This window comes from Limulus polyphemus, unplaced genomic scaffold, assembly GCF_000517525.1.
Source record: "Limulus polyphemus unplaced genomic scaffold, Limulus_polyphemus-2.1.2 Scaffold116, whole genome shotgun sequence".
Classification (NCBI taxonomy): domain Eukaryota; kingdom Metazoa; phylum Arthropoda; class Merostomata; order Xiphosura; family Limulidae; genus Limulus; species Limulus polyphemus.
The window spans coordinates 822585-838135 of record NW_013665726.1 but is presented as its reverse complement, the minus strand read 5'-3'; the positions used below and the strand labels follow the sequence as shown (position 1 = coordinate 838135).

The 15551-nt window shown below is 31.2% G+C and overlaps 1 protein-coding gene across 1 annotated transcript in view; it reads left to right on the top strand.

Annotated features, from left to right (window-relative positions):
• Positions 1-3331: 3331 nt before the first annotated feature.
• LOC106471997 (sorting nexin-2-like) overlaps positions 3332-15551 on the top strand; it is a 34733-nt gene continuing 22513 nt past the window's right edge. The window contains exons 1-2 of the mRNA XM_013932629.2: positions 3332-3509; positions 13222-13306. Coding sequence (XP_013788083.1) covers positions 3420-3509; positions 13222-13306 — 175 coding nt within the window. The 5' untranslated portion in view covers positions 3332-3419. The remainder of the gene's footprint in view (positions 3510-13221; positions 13307-15551) is intronic.

Here is a 15551-nt window from a genome sequence, read left to right as displayed (position 1 = left end):
CTTACACTGTTAAATTAGGGACGGCTAGCACAGATAGCCCTTGTGTAGCTTTGCGCGAAAATCAAAACAAACCAAACCAAAGATCCTTTCAGTTAAAGTATAGGGACTATATAATTTAATATGTTTAGGATGGTTACTGAAGAAATTTAAATATCGATAAGAATTTATATATATATATACATGTCTCTAAGGTTCTACCTTCAGACATTACAACTAAAATGTCTAAAAATTGTAAATAAATCCATACTTCAAAGTTAAATTAATATGAACGTTGATGTCATTAATTGACAAAACTTGCTTCGGTCATTAAAAAATATTAATGTAGAATCAAACACCAAAGAAAATTTTCCAAGTGACGTTCAAGTAATCATATTTATTTTAAAATGATATGAAATTTCAAACACCTTTTAAGTATTCCATTGCTAATGTTGCATAAGACAGGGGAAGTTGTTTGGTTGTTTTAGAGCAATTCAACTTTAAGCTATCTGCCTTGTCAACCTCGAGGAATCGAATCCCAGATTTTACTATTGCAAGTCCGTAAACATACCACTGTCACTCCGGAGGACCGTAAATAAGGGCTACTCTAGTACCCATAACAGTACCTGATAAATAATGGAACGTTTCTTCATTAATTACACTTAACGATACGGTTAGTTAAGACTAAACATAAACTTTCTAAAATGAAAATTGTTTAAATCTTGGGTTTAAAAGTTCTCTAAATTTATCTAAAGAAAATATTGTTGCTTCTGTTTAGGGTAAATAATTTTAATTTTCTGTTACAATCTAAAGTTATTCTAGAAACAAAGAAAAGGAAACTTATTTTGTATAGCAGATAAAATACAAAGTTTCACTAAGAAAACTTTTGATGTTCATTTAGGTTTTAAAAGTTATGTAAATGAAATTTGAAAATTGTAAGACGGAAAAGTATTTTTAATTTTAACATAAAAATCATCTTGCATCTAGACGAGTCAGAGTCTGGGTGAAACTCTGACTCCATAAATTTACAGAAAAATCTTCAGTAACAATGCTGTATTAAAACAATTTATTTTCTTATGTACAAAATAATTGTAATATTTACTAAAATCTTAGCAAATTTCATGAAGACACATAGTACATTAAACGTTATAGTATGTATGCTTTCATAGTTATATGGTGATTGCAAGGTTGGTTAAAATGACCAAACCTGTATAGAAAGGGTTGTCCAGCAGATCACTGAGACTTTCAGCTGTTTTTAATCTAGACTGCTATCACAATCCTCAACTAGTGGCCTCTGATGTGCTGGTAACTGAATATTCACTTTTGACGTGGTTTGATGAAAGAAAACATTAGAATTACAGCTACTATCGATCATCTCCACATTGCTTGCTGTTCCAATAACTATTCCAGCGGGAAACTAGATTGCTTCATTCGTAATTGTAGAGCAATACAGCTACTTTGTTCCCTGATGGCCATATCACCAATCATGCTACTAATGTTTGTATTCAGGGCAGAAAGCTGCCACGTCACATGGTGTAAATTCACTCAACCTTGTTTGTAGTAAACCACAGCACATTACTGGAATACACAAGGTACACAAGAACATTCTACTGTTCCTGTATTCATTCTGACCTGATGCAGGATGAAGTTGGCTGGCTGGGAGAATCTGCAGTACATCCATTCCAAGGATACCAATGCCAGAACCAAGTTCTGTAATGGCAACCTTCTGTGGTTCACGTGACCTACATGTAGTCAAAAATATGTTATTCCATTCACATCTAGAATGCTGTTGTTCGCCAGAACAAAGTAAATGTTCAGTGACTGGAGTGGTAACTTCACTTGAAGTGTCTGATGCATAGTGGTAGCCATTAAGGTCCTTGTAGCTTCTGTGTCAACCAGGAACTTCATTTCCCTAATATGTATCTTGACAGAAACTTACTAAGCGCCACCCATCCATGAAAGAGCTCCACATAAAATTAATACAATTTACAATTGTTATATAAGTCAAATATGTTTTGACGTCCCTTTTTCGAAATGGTTACCCAAAGATTCCGAAAAACTTTAATAAATGCTTCATATAATAATCATATTATTACGTTCGTGTATAATTCTTCTGTTAATCGATCAAGTATTTGGATAGATGTGACATCTCTCACTTCTCAAAATGAGCAGAATCACTCAATGAATACTTCACTGACTGGCACTGAACTCGTGTTTGTATCATATCCTTGTTGTTTTTATATATTACACGAACCTTCTCGATTCTTAACTTTCATGAGCTTTCCATATCATAACATCATCGTAATCATCAGCTTCCTCTAGGAAAAGTCTAAACTAAAACATTAAAAATATAGCTTACAACAATATTCTGAAACTGGAGTAGGTCATCTTACTTTCAGATATATATAAACTACTGGTAATACATCAGTTGTATTTTTGTGACTCATATGTACCAGTCGATTATATAAACTTAATTGATAAGTGACTGGTAATTATAAATAAATAAATGAAATGTCTGTAATACAACAAGCACGTGTATATATAATTCAATGGCCGACAATTTAATAAGATTTAATTGGAGCTCTGGCATAAATTACTTTTGCATCTGTAAAACTTACTGTTGTAGTGGATGAAGGGAACCTCGATGAGCATTGTAGCCGTCTGTCACCTTGCTGTTTGTTGTTGTTGTTGTTATATTTTCATATTTAGCTTCCATTTAGTTGTGTTTTATTATAACAATCTTGATTAAATATTAGTTTGTTTTGAATTTCCAACAAAGTTACACAAGGGTATCTGCGCCAGCTGTCCCTAAGTTAGCAGTGATAGACTAGAGGAAAGGCAGCTATTCAACAACACCTACTGCAAACTCTTTAGCTACTCTTTTACCAACAAATAATGGGATTAATTGTCACATTATTATGCTTCTCGACTGAAATGACGAGAATGTTCTGTGATATGGAATCGAAACCGCGACCTGCAGATTGCGATTCGAGTATCCTAACCATTAGGTCATACCAGGTTTAAATACTATTGTTACAAAATTGACATAAGAGTCTATTATGTTAGGATTTCCTTCTTGACTTTGTCAGCTAGAAGAGGTAATTATTTTTATTTTTTTTTAGTGAAATTAAAAGTATTAACTCGTTCATTAAATTATACTGTATTAGGATTTATAGACATCATTGAATTATAAAAGAGAGACAGTCAAACCAATTATTCGATTGGAAAAGCTAAAAAGATGGCGGTGGATGCTTAACTAACTGCCTTCCCTCTAGTCTATCATTAACAAACAAACATTAATAAACAAACAAGGAATAGAGACTGTTATTATAAGTTATAGTTCAGGCAGAGCCATCTTTCGTCAGATCGCCAGAGAGGACGGTATTCTCAAGTGACTTTCTCTTGTAGTTGTACTACAAAGTACGAGTTATACTAGGAGAATCATGTCCGACGTTAAGGAAACGCCTCCTTTCAGCGCTAATGTTGGTCGAAATGAGGATGATAATGACGATTTGTTTTCGTCTGCATTAGAGGTACTCAATTATTTATGTTATGTTGGTGTTAAACAGTAAAAGCTTGAGATATCACTTGTGAAGTGTGTTTTTAGTTCATAAGTAAAATATGTTCTCAAGACTTGTTACTAACGTTAGTTCTACTTCTACTCTAGTTCTAGTTTTGTCCTTCTAAATTATAGTAATAATACTATAGATAATTCAATTTGTGAGTCTGTTAAGTACTTGTCCATAGTGTTTCGCTGCATGATACTATCATGTGAACAATCAGCTGGTTAAAAAATTAGCTTACTGCACAAACTACTTTAGAGTTTTGTACTGTTAGAATCTTCATGAATTTGCTTAAATTAAAATCAAAGGAAGCTGGTGTTATTTTTGTAATGTAACTGTAACTTACGTTGTAAATGTAAGGAGAAGGTAAATGATATTGATAATCGAAACATTCAGCATTTTAACAGTGTGTGCACTATACTTTTGTCTTTGTTGCTAAAAATTAGACACAAAAAGGCACCTCAATTTTACAGTGCTAAGCATGGTTAGCATGCTGACCTTGTCGATTTGAGGATTTGTAGTTTGTGTCCTGTTAATTATTTAAAAAAAATTACAAATTTTTAAAACAGTAAATTGAACTTTACATCATGCAATTTATTAATGTTTTTAAATGTTCATAATGAAATTTGATAACTTATTTTTCTTTTATGGTACATAAAATCTAGATTGGTATGCTTGGTAAAATTTGGGTTATTTTTTATTAATATTCTTATTGTTTTATTTAGTAGTTTCTTAGTATATGGTATCAGAAGCAAAATTGGGTACACAAAAGCTTAACGTGAAATGGTATATGTATTTGTTATTATCAGTTGGAGACTGTAGTTACTTACAAAAATTTTTAAGCTATTCAAAGCTCACTGATTTTTACAAGGGTCACCTGTTTGGCAAGTAGTGGTACATTACACATATGTAATGAATTGGAATGAAGAGCTTTCCTTATATGTAATTTTAATTTTTAAACAAATTTTTGGTTCTGTCTCTGATCAATTTCTGAATATATGTATTTATCAATTATTAATTTTTTTTTCCATTAAATTTCTTTATAAATGTTATTTTGTGTGTACTACCTTTGAAAATAATAATAGGTAAATTCTTTTTTGTTTTTTTAAAAAAGACATTTGCCTTTTATTGTTTTGGTTGGGATTTTTGCCACTGTAATCCTTACCTATCAATAAGTAGTATAAAAGAAGTAAATCCCTTTGTTTAACCTAAGATTATATAATTTGTTGGTATTTTCGTAGGAGTTATGTAGATATAATTAAAAGAATATATTGAAGGTCTACCAGAGATAAAATGGTTTTTCAAAAATTTAGTTGAAAAAAAGGTGGTATATAGGACATTGTTTAATGAAGGATTGAGTCTGAGTGAAAATAAGTTATTTTTGATATAAATTTATAATTTTTTGATAGTTAATACTGAGTATTTCAAATTTTATAAGAAAGTAATTTCTTGATATTGAGAAAAACAATTTTTATAAAAGTAATTTTTTTTTGGAATTTTTTTTTATAAAGGCATACATTTGCAGTAGCAAAATATTACAACTTGTAATAGAATAAATGTGCTGAATGTATTATATTGCCTTGCTTATTCTCATAATATAACACATGGGCAACAAAAGACAATTTAGTCGTGCAAGTTTGTCACTATACACCAACAATTAAAAAATCAATGTAAAAATTATTATTGTTCTGCAAATTATTTATACTCCTTATCTTAAACTGTTGTAAAGTGCTGACCTCTGCTACTGCTGACATTCCATAAGTTAATCATTTTATAATAAAAATAAAACTATTCTAACTTGAGCCTACACTTTATTTTCCAATTCTTTAACTTGTGTCTTATAAACTATTATAAGATCACCTCTTACCCTTTTCTAAAGACAAAATAAGTTGAGAGATCTTAAACCTATTCTTATAACATAACCTTTCCATCCATGGAATCCTAATAGCTCTTCTCTTTTAAGTAATTCAATATCCTTTCTTAGATAGACAAGGAAATAAAAACTGTAGACAGCATTCCACATGAGACCTAACTGGTGAATCCATGTTGGCTCTCCTTTATAATACCATGTTTCCCTGAATGTATTTTCATAGCTTCCTTTAGCAGTCTAGAATTTTTCATATACATAAGTAAGACTTAACTGTTCCATAATTTCATAGAACAACTCTTATCTCCTTTAAAAACAGGAGTGACATTAAAAATTCTCCAATACTCTGGCACCTAAAACTGCCTAATAATAAAAATAGGAGTAACATTAACAACATTTTAATACTCAAGCACCTGCCACTATCTTATTACCTCCCCAAAATATAAGAGTGGGTTCACATATCTGATATTTGACCTCTTTTAAAACCTGGGCATGATCCAGATCAATTTCAACATTTCCAAATGAATGCTAAGGGTTAGAAATATTTCATAAATCATCTTGTAAAAACAGAATAAAACAAGAACATGCTCTGCTCAGCAATTTCATAGTCTTCAACAAATACCTTTTCATCAGAATCCTTCATGAAATTTATCCCCATTTTAACATCTTGCCTACTGTTTACATACTTTTATAACCATCTTTCTGTTTTAATTTGATTAGCCAGCTGGTTCTCATAAGTCCATTTTCAATTTCCTTTTTTCTATTAACTTAGTCCCTGAATTCCATAAATCTACTTTCCATCCTATCAATTAAACTTCATAAACTTACAGTACTTATCTCTGATTTTCTCTAACATTCTTAATAAGCCAGTTAGGTTTAATCATACTTATCCTTTTCTTTTTTCTTTTTTTTTTTAAGAACGTGTCTGTCTAATGAAAAGCAATTTATTCTTAAAAACTACTGAAGTCTGTTCCACATCATCTTCTAATTCATTATCCCAATTTAGTAATAAATCTGTGTCATGGCCTCAAAATTGACATTCTGAAAATTAGAAACTAAAATTTTCATTTCTTTTTTTTTTTCGTAACATGTTGTGAAACTCAAACCTAATAACACAGTAATCATTCTATCCAAAATATTCTCCCACTTCAACTCTTATAACCACATCCTAATTAGTGGTTAGTAGCTAATCAATAGTGGTATCTTTTCTATACCTTTCATTAAGTTTTTTTTTTTTTTAGTTTAGATGTTTGTATTATTTTTGGTTAGAGGAAGTTTTTAATGTCATGTGTTGAGTGAGCTTCTTAACCATTTCCAGATGGGTCAAAGGCCATTTCATCTCATTTGTTGACTCACATTCAAAGTTTTATTGAACTACTATTTTATGAATTTATGTCAATAAGTTGGTATCAAACTGTAGATTATAATTGAAATTTTAGTATTATACATTATTCAATTTCTGAATTTAAAATAAAATATTAAAAAACACTTAAACATCAATTTTTGTGTGTCACGTGGTATATTGAATGCAGCACTGGTTCAAATTAGATGTTTGTGGAGTCAAAATACTAAGTCCATAGTTTCGTATGAATTAGAAACTAAAATTACCAATATTGAAAAGCTAGAATGTAAAATAAGAACTTCCTATCTTTTCTATTTGCTGAAATATCTCTTATGTCCGGAATCAAACACAGTGACCCCACTCACCTCTTTCACTTTTTGGAAATGCTCTCTTTTATATACTTACTTCTGTATAGGATGTGAATAACAAACCTAAAGCTCAGAATGTCCCTCTAGTGGATTTCTCAGCCATTTTCAAATGATATTATGCCATCTCATTCTTTCGAAACGAGATTTCAGGGAGATAGGTTAAGTCTTTAGTCTGCTCAAAATTTCATATTTTCTTTGACCAAAATATAGCTTAGTTACTAAGCTTGATAAATTGTAGTGGAATTCTATGGTATCAATAGAGTAATTTATTATTTTTTAGTTTTTCAAGTGTATATATAAAACCTAAAAACAAATTATTTCACATTCTCCATGTGCAAAATTTTGTAAGGCTTAGCAACCTACAAAATGCAGCAAACGAGTTCAAAGGTTGTAACTAGAAGAGATAATTGTTTGCTTCCTTCTTTATTTGCTATTCTAAGTTTTAAGAAAAATGATTTTAAGAACTTATTTCTAAATAGTAATAATCTATATACATATATAATGTATAATAATTCAAATGTGGCTGTATTATACAAAATACTAGTCTACTAAAACACAGCCAAGACAGGAAACTTTGTAAAGACTAAAGATCAGTTTTATATTATTGGATACAGTAACATGAATTCAGGCAATCCCATCAAGTGGTTGTTGATATCATGTGATAATTAGCATGCACTCATTGCTGTGAAAGTAAACAAATATGCACTGTAGCCCCCATTTCTCAGTAGAAACAGTAGTGAAGTTAGGTTAGGCACACATGGCTTCTGAGTTTTGGGGCTGGCTCCTGGATATGAAAATATTTGTCGAGGCCTGCAATAAAATAACTTACCTTTAAATCTGTTAATTTACCTTTAAAACTTATTTTTTTTACAATCTCTCATTTGCCCTAACTATTCTTCCCTTATCACTGTGTATATCTAAACTTCCAGTAGTAAAATTTGTTAGAGCTTCCCAAAACTTATTACCTAGTCCAGTAAGTGGAGGTTTTCTCAAGCAAATGATTCAGCCTTGCTCTGAAAACTGTCTCATAGATCCAACCAGTGCTCTAAGAATATCAATGATTATCATTCATTTAAACCTTATTGTCTCAATCATCTTGTTCATACTCTAATATTTTTATGCTCAATTCAATTTACTACTACTATAAATTAACTGGGTAAGTTTCATGAATTGTTTTGACAAGGAATTCCCAGATTCCTGTTTCTGCTGATGTCCAAGGTTCTGACACTCCACATAATAAGTCTACTGTTACTATTTCAGTGGTGACTAGAGGTGCTGACAGTCAGAATTTGTACTGCCACTGTGCACTGAGTGGTTGTTTCTATTCTATTTTATTTATCTCGGATCCAATTTCCTTGACTCCTTCTTTCTGTTGCTTTGGCTGAATCTCTCTCATATTTTGATAATTTTGACCAAATATCAATGTTTTGAATACTTTGCTCTACATCCAGATTTTTTCCTCCATCTGTTGCTTTCTCTGGCTCATCCATGATGATTGGATTTTTTAGTTCTGGGCCCATCTCTTTTGGTTAGCCATAGTTCAGTACTTTTTTCAATCAGGTGATAAGAGTATTTGCTTGGTAGATGCATTAATATGGTTTTCATTTCTGCTACTTTATGGATAACTGGTTCTTTCTTACTCAGTTCAAAAAAACTTCCATGACTTCAGGAAGCATCTCATCTGATCAGTTGACTGGTGAAGTTCTCAAAGTCAGTCTTGACCCCCCACTCAGTATCTAGCTCATGTGGGAGTCTTTTTCAATTCAGGTGCAGGGTGGAATCAGCCATCTCCTTTATGTTTTTGAAACATGAAGCTTTTAGTTACTAAAACTGTTATGTCTCCTACTTTTCCTGTATGAGAATCCCTTTTTCTTCTAGAAGACCCCATATGTGTTCTCTTCAGTAGAACCTGGCTGATCAATGTGATATGTCTAGAGATTCCCTGTAATCTCTAGTATTTTTCCTGCCATCTCTTCACCTCTAGCTGTTGTGTTGACTTGACATTGAACACAAATTGTGTGACCTGCATCTTCTCACCTTATGCCTCTTTTTTTGGGTGGGTGTCACTTATGGACACCTGTACCAAGGATTGGTCTCCAAAGGAGCAGCCCTTTCATATCAGCATCCTAGAACTGTTGGCTTCTCATTGAAATTGATGTTATCATCAATCTCTTATGTCTGGGCTAAAGCTGGGCAATTTAATTGATATAATAGATTACCTAAGAGAATCAATTAGTGTTCTATAAACTAATCATTTAATCAAAATTACAGTTATTGCCATTTTCAATTATACTAACAATTGATTAATCCAAATTACAATTAAATCTTTTCTCATGAAAATAATCACCTAATTAAAATTAGTTGTTCTGATTGTTACTGTTTTCAGTTATTCCAACAATTGATTAATTGAAAATATGATTAAATTGATTGTCGTGAAGATAGCCAACTAATTTAAATTATGGTTTTCGATTATTCAGAATGTCCAAGTTATTGAAATATTGTCATTATGTTTGTCATTAAGCACAAAGCTGAATATTGGGCAGATGGGGATGCTTTGTTATTTGATGGTTTCATGTTTGATTCCCATTGCCACAATATTTGCTCATCCTGTCTTTGTTATTACAAAGCTTCTAAGACTATCTGCCACTGTCATTCATTTTGAACTGCTGACTAGAAGGAAGGCAACTGGCTGGTAGCACCCACTGCTAACTCTGGATAGTTAGGTATTAAATAAAGTGTAAATTTACTGTTTGTTGTTCACAGTATTATATTTCTAACTTATAATTGCATAACTATTTTATCTGATGTTGTATAAGCATGCACAGATCTGTGAGGAGGGGTTCTAGGGATCCAGGTCCCCCATCCATTTTTATTCCAGAAATTAATAACAGTATTCTTTAATGTTGTATAAGCAGGCACAGGCACATACATTTTTTCAAAAATTAACAGGTGTAGTGTTGCCAGATCACACAAGTGAAATTGTAGCTGAGTCCTGACACTTCAAAATCTAAAAATATGCATGTTAAAAAAGTTATTCAATTTACACCTGAAATTAAGTTACTTTTATAACCAACACTTAAACAAAGGTGTTGCTTTTTTTTTTAGCTACTTGTGTTGACAGGATAGGAAGTATGCAAGGAACTATAGAAATCAAGGTTATTATTATTATTATTATTATAGTGTAGTTAGAAAGATAGTAAATTGATGATTTGCAATTTCAAAATTTGTTTTGATGTCAGTAATTTTTATTTGTTGCACAGTTTTTTGTCTTCTTAATTTAAAGGAAGTTCAGTTAGTATTTTCTCATGCTACTATATGTGAGGATTCAATTATGGCAACTTGTGCAATAAAGTTTAAAATGAAAAACAAGATCAACTTTTAAAACATGCAATAAGATGTTTATTTGGCTGAAAGCCAAAATTAAAAAGACTCCATGTTTCGCTAGCTTTACGCTACCATCATCAGGAGTAAAAAAACCTACATGACAAGTGGGTAGTTTTATAAAGCAAACTATTCATAACACCCTCACAGATTACAATGAGTTAAACCTTTGATTTGTAAGACTACCTGTTAAAGCCTAAAGCTACTGACATGTGTAGGGTCTGTTTAATTTTGGTCATCAGCCAAATAAAAATTTTATTGTGCATTTTAAATGCTGATCTTGTTTTTAATTTTAAAAGCTACGCGTGTATTCGATTTAGCTTTAATGTAAGTAGTGTTGAATACATTTTCTATATTTTTAATGGACTCGAAAAACTGAAATAAGCCTTTGAGATCTTTTCCCTTATGATGACATCATACATATGACAAATTTTGGCACTATAAAATTTAGTACTACACCACTGCAAATTAATAAATATATTATGTAGTGTTGTATAAGCAAATGTAGACTTGAGGGGAGAGGTCAAAGGGGGTGTTTTGAGTAATAGTTTCTCAAAGTATGGATCTCTAACAACTTGAACATAAATTTAAACATCCATGAATCCTATGTTTGAAAAATGTTTAACATAAGTACTCCAGCTAGCAAGGTTTAATATTTCTTTTATTTTAATAAATATCAGTATTGTTCATCAAATATCGTGTATTGATTTTTACACATTTTGAAAAATAATTTTATTTCCAACATTTGGACATGATGTAAGCTTATAATTGAAACTAGTCATTTTTGAATATTTTATTGTGGATATTTTTAGGATGGAACCTCATTTTATTTAGAACTTGGTTATGAATACAACCTTTCTATGTCTTTTGAAACACTGCATTTAAAAACAAGTAAAGAATAAACTTTTCAATAAAGGAAGTAAATTTAGGGATGAATAATATCAATCCTTCAAAAACAATGCAAACAAGATAGTAGGGATGGCATTTGCATCATCCCTACATGATAGCAAAACTATCTTGTATGCATTGTTTTTGAAGGATTGATATTAGCCATCCCTACATTTACTTCCTATTTTGAAAAGTTTTTTCTTGTATATATAATATAGTTCATGGAACCCACTGAATGACTGGTTGTGTTTCACAGGGAATACTTTTTCCCAGAACCTGCATCAAAAGTTTGGGAGAGGGGGGTAAAAATGTATTAAACCTGTTTGCTTTTACTCAGTGCCCACTGTTGAGATGATTATTTTCACAAGAATGCTTTTGGCAGTGTATGTATATATGTATGTATTTTATCCTGTAGGTTATACTTCAAAAGAAGAAAAATATGACACCACCATGTGTATTTGCCTGTCCCCACATTTGGGCTACTGCTTGTTGTCCATATTCACAGTAATCCATTGCAGAGTCTCATTGTGGAAACTTGTGCACATGTGATGTTTCCTGTTCAGTCTAAGCACTTCTCATGCTTTTTACTCCATGGGAATAACTCCCTCTTCTTCACTTCTAGTGGAGGAAGGGAGAACCCCTGCTTTCCCATTACCAAACCACTGGGGAAATTGTGTTCTGGGATATTTTCTCACTTCAGTTAATTATATTGGTATCTTGTGTAAGTATGTCTCCACTATGGAATGACCTGACTTGTTGACTTAGCCACACTACACAAAAAGTTCTTGTGACAATATCTTTTGCTGTACCCTGCTTGAGATGGATGCAATCTCCCACCAAGTGATGTCTCCACTGGGCACTCCCCCCCTTTAGTGGGTGAAATGCTCCGTTCATTTTCCATTTTTGAAACTATGTTTTCAGAAAGGAGCTCTTCTTTGTAACTTCCTTATCTGCACTGGCCTCTCCATCATCTCCTCAGTGTAAGATTCTATGTAGAAATTGGGGTTGTTTATTTCATGTTGGGCATTGTGAAACTTGTGCCTTGTGAAGGTGAGACTGTAAAATTTTTCACTTGCTGGTGGGCAAATTTGGTTAATAAAAAAATTCCAGGAAAATGTAAGATTAGTCCTGCGTGGTATGATTTGAGAGTCCTGAAATTTGCTTCTGTAATCTATATGAACTGTGCAAACTGTTTGTAGGTTCATATCATTGTTACAGTGTCACTAATAACATAATAATTACAAGGAAATATTAAACAAATATACCTCCAGTGTTACAATTAATCCTATTAATTAATTCAAGGATTTCCTGTGTCTCATACAGAAAATAAGTGATTTCACTCAAGTTTAGTTCTTTACATTGATTAGTGAGTAGCTTAAAAAGATGGATATGTTTATTTTGTATTTAAATGTTTTATGTATTATGGATTAGAAAATAAAAATTTTTTCTTTTAAGCTACATTTCAACAATTTGGTCTGTTTTGTAAAACTGGAATCCCATCTTGTTAGCTTCTTGTGAATTATGTTTCTGGTATTTTCAGTACTTTTCCTAATGAATGTACTGAAAATGGCGAAACAAAACTTTATTGTAAAATTATAAAATGTTTGATATTAGAATAAAGAATGTAGAATTCTGCAAGAATAGGTGTTTTAATTTAGTGCAGAGTCAATATATAGTTAAAATACTTCAAAGGAACTTTAGTATCTGTAGTCTATTTCCTTAGGGAAAGTAGACATAAGTTCTAGTTTGAAATGTATTTTTTTTATTAATGATCTCTATGTGTATAGAAACAGTACTACAGTCCAAGTATTGAATTCTTTTTGTTTTGCTTTTCAGTCTCAGACTATAGGAAATACATCATTGTCATTAGATAACCATAATGAGGATGGAAGTAATAGGAACTTAGAAAACTTGTTTCAAGGTGAGTTTAAATTTTGCTACAATCAATACTGCATCATTAACATCTCCAAAAATGGTATGGGAAAAGGTTAGTTTTCAACAACATTATAATTCAGTGTTAAATACAGGAGTATTACTTGTGTTTGTTTGTCTTCTGGTTGAGATTCATTAATACAAGCTTTTTAAGTTTGTGTTTAATGTTTTTACCAGTTTTTTTCAGTTTTCTGTTTTACTTAGAGTACAGATTTTTTTTTGTCTATCTTATCATTTACACTTTTGATAGATTATTTAGATGTGTGAGGAAACGTACCATTGTAATAAAGTAACTACATATTTGCACAACTTTAATATTTATAAAATTTAAACACACTAAAAAAATACATAAAATTAGAGCTGAGCAATTAGAGGTATTTTCTAATTGATTAATCAACAAGCTTTTAAGATAATCTGAACCCTTCCTACTTGTTGAATGAATCTTTTATGTCGATAGAGATGGCCATGTTATTGTGATTTTTTGTTTTTAAAATTTGCTGTAATGCCCCACTTAATGAAAACATGTTTTACTCTCATTGTTAAGGATAATGATGTTTTAATTTAAAACATATCATGATTGCAATTAGAAATAATTAAATAGCAGGTTAGCCAATTTATTTATGTATGCTATTTGAATAGGATAAACGTAAAAATGATATTCAACAATCATTTGAGTCATAACAATATTTTACAGTCTACTACCATACCTGTTATAAAATAATTTTAACTAAACTTGTCTGAGTTGATGATGGTTTCATTTGGTAAACATAACACAAAAAACCTGACATTGCAACTCAAGAAAACTACAGTATATTTATTAAAAAGTATAAAATACTGTATTTTTTAAACAAAGACTGAAACATCAACTAGATACTTTTACTAAGTACTAAGCAATCTCCAATTGTGTGACTTCTTTGCTTCATACTGTATATATTTTGATAATCTAGTTCTGTAACAATGCAACTAGGCTGTCGTCAACAGCCTTGACTAGCTCAACAGAGACACATTGAGTAATCCTGACAACTATTTATTAACACAAAGACAACTTTCAAAGGGCAATTCGTGAACACTGGACAAGTGACATTCATATGTAGAGAGGCAGTGAAGATAACCACTATACTGAACAAACGTACGTATGCTAACTCATTTTACACGCTAAGCTCAGGCACTGTTAGATTGAAACGTACATTAAAATGCCTGCAGAAGCAATACTAATGAAAAACTAGTAACTCTAAAAAAAGCTTTTTTTTATATCTTGACAGTAAATTGAAGTGTTTATATCTGCTGCTCGGTATATATTGATACAATGTTTACCATGTTCAAAATAATTAACATAACACTAAGCCAAGCAATAGTAAACACTTTGTTCAAACATGTAACTGTTGAATTACATCATACACTGTAGATGTAATAAGTGTGTAATGATATGTTACCTTTTTCTAAAGGAGGAACAATTCTAATTAAATTCCTAACAATATATTTGTGTGTCAAGGTAAACTTTGTACGTTTGTTACTTTGTACTAAAGTTTTCATTGTTACTCAATACCCATTCAATCCATTTCCAAACAGTAGAAGCTTACTTCATCTTCAGTTACCTGATGTCTTTTTATTGAAGAAAATTTCTCTAACTTTCAAACAGATATAATTAAACACTCAAGTACTTTAACGACTTACAAACAAAAGATAACTAAAAAAAATCATTAAATGTATATACTTATTATTTCATGATATTTAATTCATGCTCTATCCAATCATATTTAAACCTTTTCTATATCTGTTTTCAAAGCTGTATTTGATGTGGCACTACAACAAGATTTCATCCAATGCTATAAAAAAACTAAGGGAAATGATTATAAATCAAGACATGGATAATATATATTCTCAAGGGGTGATAAATTCTTAGGATGGGCAGAAAATTGCGAAAAAAAAAAATTACAAGTAATTTGATTTGTTTACTGGTAAAACTTTTTGCAGTTCTTCAGAAATGAAAATATGAAGTTTTTTTCTTCATGAATTACACTAAATGAATGTCAGAAAATGAAAAATCAGTGAAAAAAACCTGTATTCAGACTTCAGGTGGAATAATTTAGAATTAAGATCCTTTTTCTTAACCTAAACTTTTTATATAAAACTATCATACACACAAGTTAACCCTTTCAAGCAGGTCACGGGTGAAAGGCCATATCATCTTGTTTTGTTGACTCGTATTCAAAATTTTTATTGAACTACTATTA